The 13,094-nt window shown below is 36.0% G+C and overlaps 1 protein-coding gene across 2 annotated transcripts in view; it reads right to left on the reverse strand.

The window, feature by feature from the left end:
* Nucleotides 1-3,065: 3,065 nt before the first annotated feature.
* The window catches only part of sap30bp (SAP30 binding protein), a 14,291-nt gene continuing 4,262 nt past the window's right edge, over nucleotides 3,066-13,094 (reverse strand). Inside the window, exons 4-11 of one of the 2 annotated variants that reach the window (XM_084138585.1) lie at nucleotides 12,468-12,510; nucleotides 8,736-8,824; nucleotides 5,807-5,898; nucleotides 5,622-5,682; nucleotides 5,491-5,542; nucleotides 5,331-5,389; nucleotides 5,089-5,173; nucleotides 3,066-4,036 (exon numbers count right to left, since the gene is read on the reverse strand). In XM_084138585.1, coding sequence (XP_083994711.1) covers nucleotides 3,858-4,036; nucleotides 5,089-5,173; nucleotides 5,331-5,389; nucleotides 5,491-5,542; nucleotides 5,622-5,682; nucleotides 5,807-5,898; nucleotides 8,736-8,824; nucleotides 12,468-12,510 — 660 coding nt within the window. In that variant the 3' untranslated portion in view covers nucleotides 3,066-3,857. Of the gene's footprint in view, nucleotides 4,040-5,088; nucleotides 5,174-5,330; nucleotides 5,390-5,490; nucleotides 5,543-5,621; nucleotides 5,683-5,806; nucleotides 5,899-8,735; nucleotides 8,825-12,467; nucleotides 12,511-13,094 lie in introns of both variants that reach the window. The other variant, XM_084138584.1, reaches the window with a different exon arrangement.

Below are 13,094 nucleotides of genomic sequence, written 5' to 3' on the forward strand. Positions count from 1 at the left end.
GCAGAGGTTGTGTCAACTAGACTCTCCCCTGTGAAGGCCTCATCGACACGACAGCCAAATCCTCAACAAACCCGTCTCCATACCGGCGTGATGACTCCAATCTTCAACCGGATGGAACTGGATAAAATTCTGATTGTTCTAAATAACTTTTTACAACAAAATGAAACATCACTGAACTTACTTAAGCTGGACTGTGATGCTATTTTCTTCTGGAAACAAACTTTGTTGCATTTTCCTGTTATAAAGCTACTTTGAAAAAATCTGTATTGTGAAAAGCGCTATATAAATAAATGTGACTTTAATGAGTAATAAATGAGTAAATGCACAGTTTGGATTTAAATAGGCAATTACTGAAGAGTATTGTGACTGGATCATTATTGCTGTGTTTCTAGCATGTTATATGTTTGGCAACAGTTCTTTTAACCTTAATTGACGGAGTGTGTAGCTTTGCATTTCTTAAACCACCATGTAGGAAGACACATCATGGCCATATTCCAGAATGACAAAGTCAAGATTCATCAGGGTCAAATTGTGAAAGAATGGTTGAGGGAGCATGAAGAATACAATACAAGATCTTGACCAAAAACTGATGCACCACTTGATGGAAATAACATCACATTTATTTTCATCAAGAGGTGCATACATTTTTGGTCAAAATAATGTGCCGAAATAAATGCAGTCCTGGTGAACATGACACTTCTTTAAAAAAAATAAAAAAAAATGATCATGGAGGGGTCTGAAATTGTCATCGTAGGTGCATGTCCACCACTGTGAGAGACATAATCTAAAAAAAAAAATCCAGAAATCACAATATATGATTTTTGAACTATTTATTTGTATGATACAGCTGCAAGTAAGTATTTGAACACCTGTCTATCAGCTAGAATTTTGACCCTCAAAGACCTGTTAGTCTGCCTTTAAAATGTCCACCTCCAAAATGTCCACCTCCACTCCATTTATTATCCTAAATTAGATGCACCTGTTTGAGGTCGTTAGCTGCATAAAGACACCTGTCCACCCCATACAATCAGTAAGAATCCAACTACTAACATGGCCAAGACCAAAGAGCTGTCCAAAGACACTAGAGACAAAATTGTACACCTCCACAAGGCTGGAAAGGGCTACGGGGAAATTGCCAAGCAGCTTGGTGAAAAAAGGTCCACTGTTGGAGCAATCATTAGAAAATGGAAGAAGCTAAACATGACTGTCAATCTCCCTCGGACTGGGGCTCCATGCAAGATCTCACCTCGTGGGGTCTCAATGATCCTAAGAAAGGTGAGAAATCAGCCCAGAACTACACGGGAGGAGCTGGTCAATGACCTGAAAAGAGCTGGGACCACCGTTTCCAAGGTTACTGTTGGTAATACACTAAGACGTCATGGTTTGAAATCATGCATGGCACGGAAGGTTCCCCTGCTTAAACCAGCACATGTCAAGGCCCGTCTTAAGTTTGCCAATGACCATTTGGATGATCCAGAGGAGTCATGGGAGAAAGTCATGTGGTCAGATGAGACCAAAATAGAACTTTTTGGTCATAATTCCACTAAACGTGTTTGGAGGAAGAAGAATGATGAGGGGGTGTTTTTCTGCACATGGGACAGGGCGACTGCACTGTATTAAGGAGAGGATGACCGGGGCCATGTATTGCGAGATTTTGGGGAACAACCTCCTTCCCTCAGTTAGAGCATTGAAGATGGGTCGAGGCTGGGTCTTCCAACATGACAATGACCCGAAGCACACAGCCAGGATAACCAAGGAGTGGCTCTGTAAGAAGCATATCAAGGTTCTGGCGTGGCCTAGCCAGTCTCCAGACCTAAACCCAATAGAGAATCTTTGGAGGGAGCTCAAACTCCGTGTTTCTCAGAGACAGCCCAGAAACCTGACTGATCTAGAGAAGATCTGTGTGGAGGAGTGGGACAAAATCCCTCCTGCAGTGTGTGCAAACCTGGTGAAAAACTACAGGAAACGTTTGACCTCTGTAATTGCAAACAAAGGCTACTGTACCAAATATTAACATTGATTTTCTCAGGTGTTCAAATACTTATTTGCAGCTGTATCATACAAATAAATAGTTAAAAAATCATACATTGTGATTTCTGGATTTTTTTTTTTTTAGATTATGTCTCTCACAGTGGACATGCACCTACGATGACAATTTCAGACCCCTCCATGATTTCTAAGTGGGAGAACTTGCAAAATAGCAGGGTGTTCAAATACTTATTTTCCTCACTGTATGTATATGTATATGTGTATGTATATGTATATGTGTGTATATATATATATAGCATAGACCCCAAAATATTTAATAGTAGTGCAAGTTAACCATTTTATGGTTTTACAAAAAAATTAACATATGTCATATGTTCTAAAGTAACATACTAATTTGATCATTTGCACAAGGTTTTATCTGAAAGAATAGTCCACTTAGAGCAGTGGTTCTCAACCCTGGTCCTGAACTCAGATCATAAGCAAACTTAAGAAGCTGCAGAGACAGCAATGTCATGTGTCTTTACGGGATCTTTATGGGATGTGTGTGAATGCACACACGGATTCTGGAAAATCACTGGCAACTGTGAATGAACCAAAATCAAACAATCCCAGGACACATTACCAGTGTATTTTACGGAATCTCTGTGAAAGGTGCTTTGAAGTAACCACCACTTAGAGTAAAATGTCTAGATCAAGGGACACAAGTTTGAACCCACAACCTTCTGATTATCAAGCCCAGCAGATCTTTAACTAGGCTGTACCCACATTCTCAGCAGGTTTTAAATATGACCAAGGGAAAGTGCCAGAAAATCATCTCATTGCACAGGATTTCTTAGCTTGAACAAAAGCTTGGAAGTTCAGAATGGAAAAGGTATTGCTTAGATATAAATCAGTAATCCATCTAGTAGATGCACACCATCTTTCAATTTCAGAACCCAAAAACACATTCCTCATCCACAAAAAGTTATTTAACACTACCTGACATCCCATTTCTGTTTCTTCATCCCAGAAGCAGATCCTTTCAGGTTTGAATTAAACACAGAGTTTTATAAATTCAACAGCTTTGCAATTATACAAAAAAAAAAACATTTATTTTTACACTGCTGAGCTACAGAAAAGCCACAGAGTCGTTTTAATATATACATGTTTTAAAGAAAACCTACTTGCATTGCTAAAATTAAATAAAAGACAGAAATGACAGAAAAAAAGTGTAAAAATGAACTTGCACCAAATTATAAGACCACCTTCTGTCTACACAATAAATGCATTAATACAGTCAATTAGCCCTGATCATTTGTAATAAAATACTGAATGAAGACTCCAGTGATGTGTAATTGGTGTTCTGTGTGACGTGACCTATCCAAAACATGAAAATGGAAACAGATAGAAGGCAAACCTGACTGGTCATCTATCAAACAATGAATGATTACTAAAAGGAAAAATAAAATGCAAAATTACTCGATAATTTGTTGCAAGTTTGAAAGAGTTTTCATATGTTGGACATGAAAGTTCAGATGACTTGCAATGCATGACAGCTACAGGATAGTTTTTACATACATGAAATCAATGGAAAACATCAGGGCAAGACAACCAAGAAGTTTAAATACAAAAAAAAGTATCAACCATCGGATGAATGCATTTGAAATAGCTAGTCAAGTTGAACACAAATGTCTGGTACAATTATGCCGTTATGAAGATATATCCAAAATATTCTCTTTCTGAAAATGAGATAAAGACCATCTATTCCAGTTGCCAGACAGTTAAAACCGGCTGTTGCTCAAGTAAAACAGCAGCACCTGTTACTTTTCCATGTGACACTGTCATTGACTATCAATCTGGCAAACTGATTTTCAACACTTTTTTCCATGTCATTGCTTAGCTTTTTTGAGAATGGTTCCCACTGCAGAGATGACAGTGGTCTTGGTGCCGCTGGCTGTTGTGGTCACAGAGACGACTCCAGGGAGGGTGGCAGTGGTGGTGAGGAGGGCGGGTTGTGCCAGGGTCACTGGCACTGCTGAATCCCACTTGCTCTTCCTCTTCTGAGCATCTGCTGGGTCATAGCACTTAGGTTTAATTCAACTAGAACTAATGGTAGGTTTGTTTGCAGTAACACTAACCAACAAAGACTGAATTATAATTCAGCATATGATGGGCTGTCACAATTCCTCAATTCAATTAGAGTACTTGATTTAAAAAAAATTCTCGATTACAATTTGCCCATGTCGTTTAACTGGCAAAACACGGAAGTGGTGCATTCCACGGACGGCATTATTAGACCTTTTCAAAGGCTGCACGATATAATTAATTATATCAATTAATATTAATTAATGCACGATGATTACATTTAATTAAATCTTGTTTGGCCAATATTAAACAAGGATTTGATCATGCTGTAAAGTGTAACAACAACAATCACCAGACCGTTGGTACCCTCTGGAAGCATTTATTATAATACATGATGAAAATAAGTTGTGTATTTTATGTATTTTATCAGTGTTGTTCAATACAACAATATGATTACTAGCTTTTTGATACTTTCTTTGAACCAATTATTATTGCCTCATTGTTATTCTACCAATGTATTTAAGTCATTTTAATGGTTGTTCTTCACTTAGGTCTATTTGTATTACTACAAAAAGTGTATCCGATTACTTGATTAATCGTCAAAATAATCCACCAATAATGTACCAAATGACCAAAATAATGTTTAGTGACAGCTCTAAACATTTGCATTTCATTATCATGAAACTAGAACTGGCTTATGCAACTATTATCATAGTGGCGACACACTAGGAGTAAAGAAAAGGACTGATTTTCTCTTTCATAAATGCTGAATAATACAGTTGGGGAAAAAAGCATAATATATATATTTTTTTTTAAATAGTAAAAGCCTTAAACCTTGAGGTCTTTTTTGGTAATATTTTTTTTTAATCATAATAATAATAATAATAATAATAATAATAATAATAATAATAATAATAATAAGTATAGCAGGCTGTTATTATACAACAATTACATTGCCTATATATGTTGCAATTTCATCACTTTACATTTTTAAAGCCCTTATTTTTGCTTAAAACACTCAATCATGCATTGTACCTGTGGATGAGGCAGTTGTTGCGTTTGTGGCCAGAGCTGCTGCATTAGAAGTGGTGCCTTTTTTAGTGCCCGTCACAAATTCAATCTAAAGACACAGGGGTAAAACATTGTAACCGTCAGTGAGGTTTTGGCCCATATAGAAGAAACAAACCTTTTAATATTATATATATAAAAAAATAAAAATAATAATAATAATAATAATAATGATAATAATAATAAGTGGAGTGCCTCAAGGTTTTAACCTTGGTCTTTTCCTTTTTGGCTTTTTCCAGCTTGTCCATCTCCACCTTCTGAGCTTTGGCTGTGGAGAGATTAGCACACAAATGGTTAACAGATGTAATCAATTTAATCCATACCAGTTGAAATGTCAAATTTAATTTTAAGCAATTTTAAGCAATTTACCTAGTGCCTCATAATACGAATCCTCTGACCAGCCATGGGGGTCAAACATGTCCTATGAAGAAGTAAACACAAAAAGTTTTTTAAAACAGCAATGTGTGTTTACATGGTATTAAAAGGTAAACATTACATACTTTTGGATAATTGGTTCCAAGTTCATCAATCCCACAGAACTGGATTAGCTTCTCATAAATGCTATAAACACAAACATATGGTTAGTTTGCAAACAAATAACAGTACTTTGAACAGTATCAAAATATAATCAGCTTCAGGTTATGTCTGGTGCATGGTGGGTCATTAAAACTTGTTATCTCCAGACCTTGGGTTGCGAAACTCTTTCTTCATTTGAATATGGCTGTTTGTATCAAAGTCTCCATGAAGCTTCCGCTCGTAAAGCTTAAAGATCTTTTCCTACAAACAGAAAAGGTACAACAGTCTTATTATCTAATTATTTTTCCTATCATTATTGATATTAAGTGCATGCATGATCTTGCCAAATAAACAAATTGTCTATTTTTTTATTTTAAATGCAAGTTTATGTCAAAAGTGCACTACGAAACAAGAAAAATACTGTTTCCTCTCTTGTTGTGAGACACTAGGAATGAATAAAGTCTTTGTACGACTGCGAGTTTCTAGAACTAGAGGGTGATTTTTGACAACCAGACTCCAAGAAGCACTTGGAGATGTGCCATTTTCAGTTTTCCTTCACATTCCAAGAAGTCAAATAAATTTAAAAGTCCTTTGTTGACAGTTAAGACACTGATCTTCATTTGTACAAAATGGACTACAAGAAAGTTAGTAGGAAGACCAACTGAGGTGTATAAGAGAATGAGGATCATGTCTGAGCAGCGATAAAAGCATAGCCACAAGGACAGGATATTAATCATGACGTGGAAAAGCACAGCCCATCTATCAGTACTAGGCTGTACAATACTGAGTGTGAAAACCACACCCGTGTACACCTGCCCCAACAGCTCACGAGAGACAGAGACACAACAGGAAGAGCTATGATTAATAACAAATTTGACTATGAGATATGAATAAATATTAACAAACCACATTATTCTAAAGAAATATGTTCAAAAATGACCTACACATTAACATGGTTTTGACATCCCTGACCTCAAATGTTTAAATCCCTGGACATGTTCTGACAGGACGCAAGTTACATGATATAGGGCAAACTGCCAGTCCTTACCCCCAGGTGAGGCAAAACACCTGAAAGACTGACACCCACAACCTTCCACCCCCTTGAGCCCCCCAGTGCCACACCCTGAGATAAAACATGCCAGCCAGGATCTAAACATGTTGATCTAAACACCGTTGCCAAGAACTAAAACAATGAACTCATATGATCTCTTTTTATGACTGTTGATGACAAAGTGTAGTGTAGCAGTCCAACCAAAACAGAGCAGCTGAGAGAAGCTGGTATACGAAAAAAAAAGAAAGAAAAAAAAATCAAATGCTTTGGAAAATTCAGAATTCACCAAGAATGAGAAGCACCAATCATATTGTTTATTTGCATTGTTTCAGACAGTGTAATTTTAATTTTAATGGTTATTTCACCCAAAAATGAAATTTCTGTCATTAATTACTCCCCCTCATGTTGTTCCAAACCTGTAAGACATTTGTTCGTTTTCAGAACAGAAATTAAGATATTTTTGATGAAATCCAAGGGCTTTCTGTGCCTCCATATACATACAGCAACGCAACTACCACTTTTCAAGGCCCAGAAAGGTTTTGTTTTATTTTCTGCAAACAAAATATTCTCGTAGTTTCATAAAATTAAGGTTGAACCACTGTAGTCACACGGATTATGTTAACGTTGTCTTTACTACCTTTCTGGGGCTTGAAAGTGGAAATTGAGTTGCTGTATGTATATGGAGGCGCAGAAAGTTCTCCGATTTAATCAATTATCTTAATTTGTGTTCCGAAGATGAACAAAGGTCTTACTGGTTTGCAACGACATGAGGGGGAGTAAGTATTTTCATTTTTGGGTGAACTATCCCTTTAATTAAGATACTATTATTAATTTTCAACCAGTATTTTGTATTTATTTTTGTATTTCCTGTTTTAATTTTAATTTTAGTTAAGTGTTTAGTAATTTTGTTGTGCATTTTTGTCAGTTTTATATAATAAAACTGTATGTCTATATAATTCACATTATACTATATTTCTGTTTGTTATTTTAGTACAATCAAGTTAAACTAAATGAAAAAATTGAGAAATTTTGTCTTAGCAAACAGCTGAAAATAAAAAAACATTTTTTTTTTTATTTGAAGTAATGGAATTTATGGTTTTAGTTAACTATAATAACCCAGACTTTAGCTTCAAGTATTTATGCAAATAAAAGTAACAGACAGTGTTTGTTTATACGGATGATGACTTAATTAAAAGCCCTATTTCAGCATGAGAATACAATCGGCATAAAGTCAGGTCTACTTTGAAGCATACATCCTAAACTAACAACGAGCAAAATATTTTTTACAGCATGCATAATTTTGTTAATATTAGTTAATAAAAATATGATTGTTCATGTTAGTTCACAATGCCTTGACTAATGCTAACAGAAACACCATTTTATTTTAAAACATTTATTAGTACATGATCAAATTACCTTTACCTAAGACTAGCTAAAAAATTCTGTAGTTATGTTAACTAATGTATTTCATGTTAACAAATGAGACGTTATTGTAAAGTGTTACAGAAGAGGCCATCTGACTGACATTTAAATTGACCAACTACTTTTTAACATCATGTTTATGTACAAATTTGAAATTATTGTACAGCAGCCTATTATCAAAGTCAATAAGCGCTCATTCAAATAATCATGCAACAATTTCCACAAAAGGAGTAGAAAATGTGTTGACTTCTGTCAAAAATTCTGTATGTCCAAAATCATTGGTTAAGTTGAGATGTTTCACAAATGTAAGTGTCCTATAGGATCTAATTTACTTATCGAACTAAAAGGACCTCGCTAACATGTGATCAGTGCAGCAGTCTTTAACACAGCTTTGCGTGTAAAAACGTGACTCCTGGAAATTGCATAGCATCCAAACAATCAGATTAGAATTGATTTTGGCCCAGTCTTGTTATTTGTTTGTGCAATATGCATAAGCCTGTGAATGGTCAGCGTGCAAGCTATCTGATAGCAGCTGAGACTAGCATCTTTCAAAAACAAGTTCTCTCATTGGACCCCATGGCAGAAAGTCAAGAACATCTCAAACAGAACAGAGCAACAATCTCACCTGCAGATGACTGGAACAACGCCCGGCGGGTTCAGGAGGAATTCTGATCTCGTCAGGAGACATGTTCCGAACCTTCTCCGAAAACTGTGCTATAAAGAAGAAGAAAATACTCATTTGAAGAATTAAATACATGAATGTTACAATTTACTTTACAGTAAAAACAGGTGTGCTGCAATAGAGTAATGACAATCATATGCTCATAAAATCAAACTACATTTTTTCAAGAAAATATAGTTGATGCCAGAGCATTGTTATGCATGTTATATCTAGCATGTTGGTAAGGTGTATTGGATGATGTGTGTGTATATATACTGTATTTTACATATATTTATTTATACATATTTACATATATACATATATACATATTTATATATATATATATATATTAGTGTGCAAGCTTATTTATAATTATTTAAGTTACAATTTTTCTTTGGTATATTTTTTAAATAAAATGTATTTCGATAGGCCTGTATGTTGTGCAATTCAATTTTTCTCTGATTTAGATTTTTACATATTTCATACAAACGCAAATTATTGCCAACTTAAAAAGTGAGCACATACTAAAAACTATAAATAAATAAAAAAGAAATAAATCATGAAGAAAATCCTTCTCCCATCAGCGGTATAAAGTTTCCAAATACACAAATATTCAGGATTCCGTATGCAACTTTAACCTCAAGCGAAAAAAAATCTTTTCACATTTTTAAAATGACACTAATCTACTACAATTACGCAAGCATTTGCGAGAGCTGTATTCTGTATTTTTTCTTTATTCTGTATTTTTTCTTTATTCCTTCAAACTAGAAGTGTCTATCAGCAGTCTGTCAGACATCTCTGGAGCAAATTACGGAGAAATGGAATTTGTGGTTGCGTACACATGCAGCAGTGAACACTATTCAAACCATACTGGTTGGAACAGGCTACTGCCGAATTCCCTTTCACCTCACCTCCTCTCTTCTCAATCCCACACACCCTTCCTCCCCCATCTGCCTCTCTCACACCCCCTGGCTGCTGTTCTGGACAGGTCTGAGGCAACGACTGTGGCCCAAAACATGCCTCTGTTTGTTAAAACACATGACAGACGCACACACACACACGAGCAGGGAAGGGCTGGGTGGAGCACTTTAGAAGTGGCACACTTCCCAAAGCAATGCACAGACACACACAGACATAAACATGTAGAAACAGGCCCCCTAGCGATGGAAACTTGCCGAGGTAGGTCGGGATTTCGGAAAGGTAAAATCATTTTCCATAAGAATTGCCTTACGCAAACTGAACATTTGAGGACAACCCTTTGGCAAAACAGATCATGCACACATGTAGAGCTACTCTAAAGAGGTAGAAAAGAATAGAACACACAGATAGCATTTAAAATAATCAGATTCACTATTATTATTGCTAATTTTTATGGTTAGGGATTTTAGAAACTCCTAATCCTAAGTATTGAAAATCGACTCATAACTCCTACATAAATGAAACCTCAAATTGTGCAGCGTCTTAAGATGACAGGCTTTAGGACAAGTGATCAGATTTGCTATTTTTTACCTGGCGGATGTTAAAAAAGGAAAAATAAGTCCCATAAACTGTGGGATAAAAAAAAAAAAAAATAATAAAAAAGAGGAAACCTGTGTCACATTGTGCAACAGTGCCAGCGCACTTATTCAGTGACCATGGTATTTTTAAGGTGAATAACAACATTACAAACTTTGATTTGAAGCAAAATTGGACAAAAAGGTAATTGAAAATAAGAGAAAAAGACAAAGGTAGAAGGCTGTCTCCTTAATGGCTTTGATGGTGAAAAGAACTAGACTACCATGAAGCATTGTGAACGACATAATGGATACATATAAAACTACTGATGGCTAATTATACATAGGAACAATATATTTTATGTTTTGCGCAATATATATAGCAACCACATAAAAACAACCCATAACACTAGGGCTGGGTATTGAATTTTAATTATTCGATTAAACTTTGATTCACAATCTTGCGATTTGATAAGCCATTTTATTGACGTCTTTCCTTGGCTGAAACCTGATTGATGATAGTAGTAGTAAAGTGTAAAAGATGATCCGTACATGACACGTGCACTTCGTGCTGCTGCTTCGCTTAATCTGTGATCTGCCACGTCACATTAAAGAGAGCCAAAATGGTATTTATTGTTTGAATTTCATCAATAAAATGGACAGAAATTGAAATCTGAGACTTTGTTTCATATCAAAATTAAAAAAGGTTCTTTGATTTGTTGGATGGTACTGTAGGTGAGACTAATTTAGAGATTCTTTGTCATTTAAGAATCGATTTCAGTTCATAAAAATGAGAATCGATTAAAATCGAGAAATCAGTAATTTTTTCTCCAACCCAATTAGCAACCGCCATGGCAGAACTAGAACAAAGGCAAACACAACTAATACTTTCTTAGAAAGTGTAAAAACTTTGGTATAAAACTGTCAAAGTTTGCGATTGTTTTTGTGGCTGTCATGGATTCAACTGTAGTTGGTCTGAAAGCTGTGTTTTATAAAGCATTCACACACGTCTTAATTACAGTGTGATTAGAGTAAATGTGGTAGCAGCAGGCAGCAAGTGTGCACAGGAATGTTGGCAAGACAGGGGTCTTCTATAAAACCCCTAAAATCCCCACTGTTCCTCTCAAGCCAGCTTTCTTATTCCTGGTATGATTTAGTGCGATTTTAGCTGATTTTTGAGCAGTAGATCTCTCCCCATTTGTCATTTCCTCTCCATCAGAGCAATCACGCGTTAACTGTACATGACTCATTTCTCAGGCATCTTCAGAACTCCGTGTTCACCCAAACAAGTGGCACCGTCACACACAAAGCCCATACACCAACTCCAGTCTCAGAAAGACTCCAAAAAAGAGAAGGAGGGAAAATTAGAGCCGAATGTAAAGATCTTCTGTCTCCCAACCACAAAGCAAATCTTTGAGCCTCCAGCAAGACCTTCCTTTCTACGGTCTATTCTGATCTTTTCACATTTTAATGTGAAGAAAAACAAGACAAAGTGGAACGTTCAGTTACTCGTCCAAATGTCTTGTTTACAGTAACTCCCAACAATTGTAAAAGTAGAATATTCTGGCTCTGAGTGCATCAGAAAGATATGTGGCATTATAAATACAGTTAAAAGTTTAGGGGCCCAAACTTCTAATGCAGACTGCATGTATTACGTTGTTACGTACTCTCTCTACGTTCCAGCTGATGAACGATAAAAATATTGACAGCCAATCAGAATCCACCCAACTATAAAGAGCTTGAGCATTTAAAACAGTAGGTGAAAACTGCAGGGCATGCTTATTATAATCAGAACATTATCGTGCATGAAGTGGACACTAATAGTTTTTGTTATAGTTAGGGTTATAGTTATCATTCTTGGTGAGAATGGGCCTTAAGTGGAAAAAGAAAAATGCACTCATAGAAAAATTAAAGGAAAAATCATGACTTTGATGAACAAGCATTAAAATTGAAGTGCTGTACATTCCTGAGGTCTCACTATAATCAAACTAATATCACACAGAGTTGCCATAAAACAAAACTGAAGCAATCCAACCTGGATCACTCATTTCCTGGGCACGGCCAAGGTACACAAACACACACCTCAGCAACTTTCTTGCACCATGTTGGCTGGAGCACAAACACGCATCAATGCTTTCTACCATCTCTTTGGAAAGATCTTTTACTTGAAGATGAGGGAATGCTTGATAAATTTGATACTTACCAACAAGCTCATTGGGGTCTTTAACCTCCACTTCCAGGACATCCTATAATAGAAGAAAAGGTAAAAAACACATATTGAAAATCAATAATACATTGATTTCAAGTGTTTTCAAGTAAGCATGTACATCCATCCATCCACATAAGATGAATTACGATAAACCAAGTGATATACTGTTAAAACCATTTAATCAGATGATATTTGGCCATTTTGGCAATATCAGCATCAAATAATAACTGTGCCTGCTTGTTGATTTAACAAAAGTGTTAGCACCCCCTTGTGTAAGCCCCAAAAACTTCCAACAGAAAAGTCCAAGGATAAACAGTTTTTTATTTTCAAATATTTTTACGCAAATATAGCGTAATATAAGTGTTCATTAACGCATATCTTTATACACTACTAGCGATTCAGAAGAGAATAGGTTTAATCCTTTGCTGTAGCTTTTAAAACACAAAATGTCTTTCCTGGAAAGCTTAAAACCCAAGGCGTGATGAAATCTGCACCAAAGTGCAAAAGCCCCGAGTAGTAAAACTAGGCTGAAAAATACACTGGGCCTCTGTTCACTGTCCTCCTCTACACAATCTCAGATACAGTCACTCAGCAACAGAATGTGCAGATGGAAGAATCGTC

The sequence above is a fragment of the Abramis brama genome (assembly GCF_963993115.1).
Source record: "Abramis brama genome assembly, chromosome: 16".
Classification (NCBI taxonomy): Eukaryota; Metazoa; Chordata; class Actinopteri; order Cypriniformes; family Leuciscidae; genus Abramis; species Abramis brama.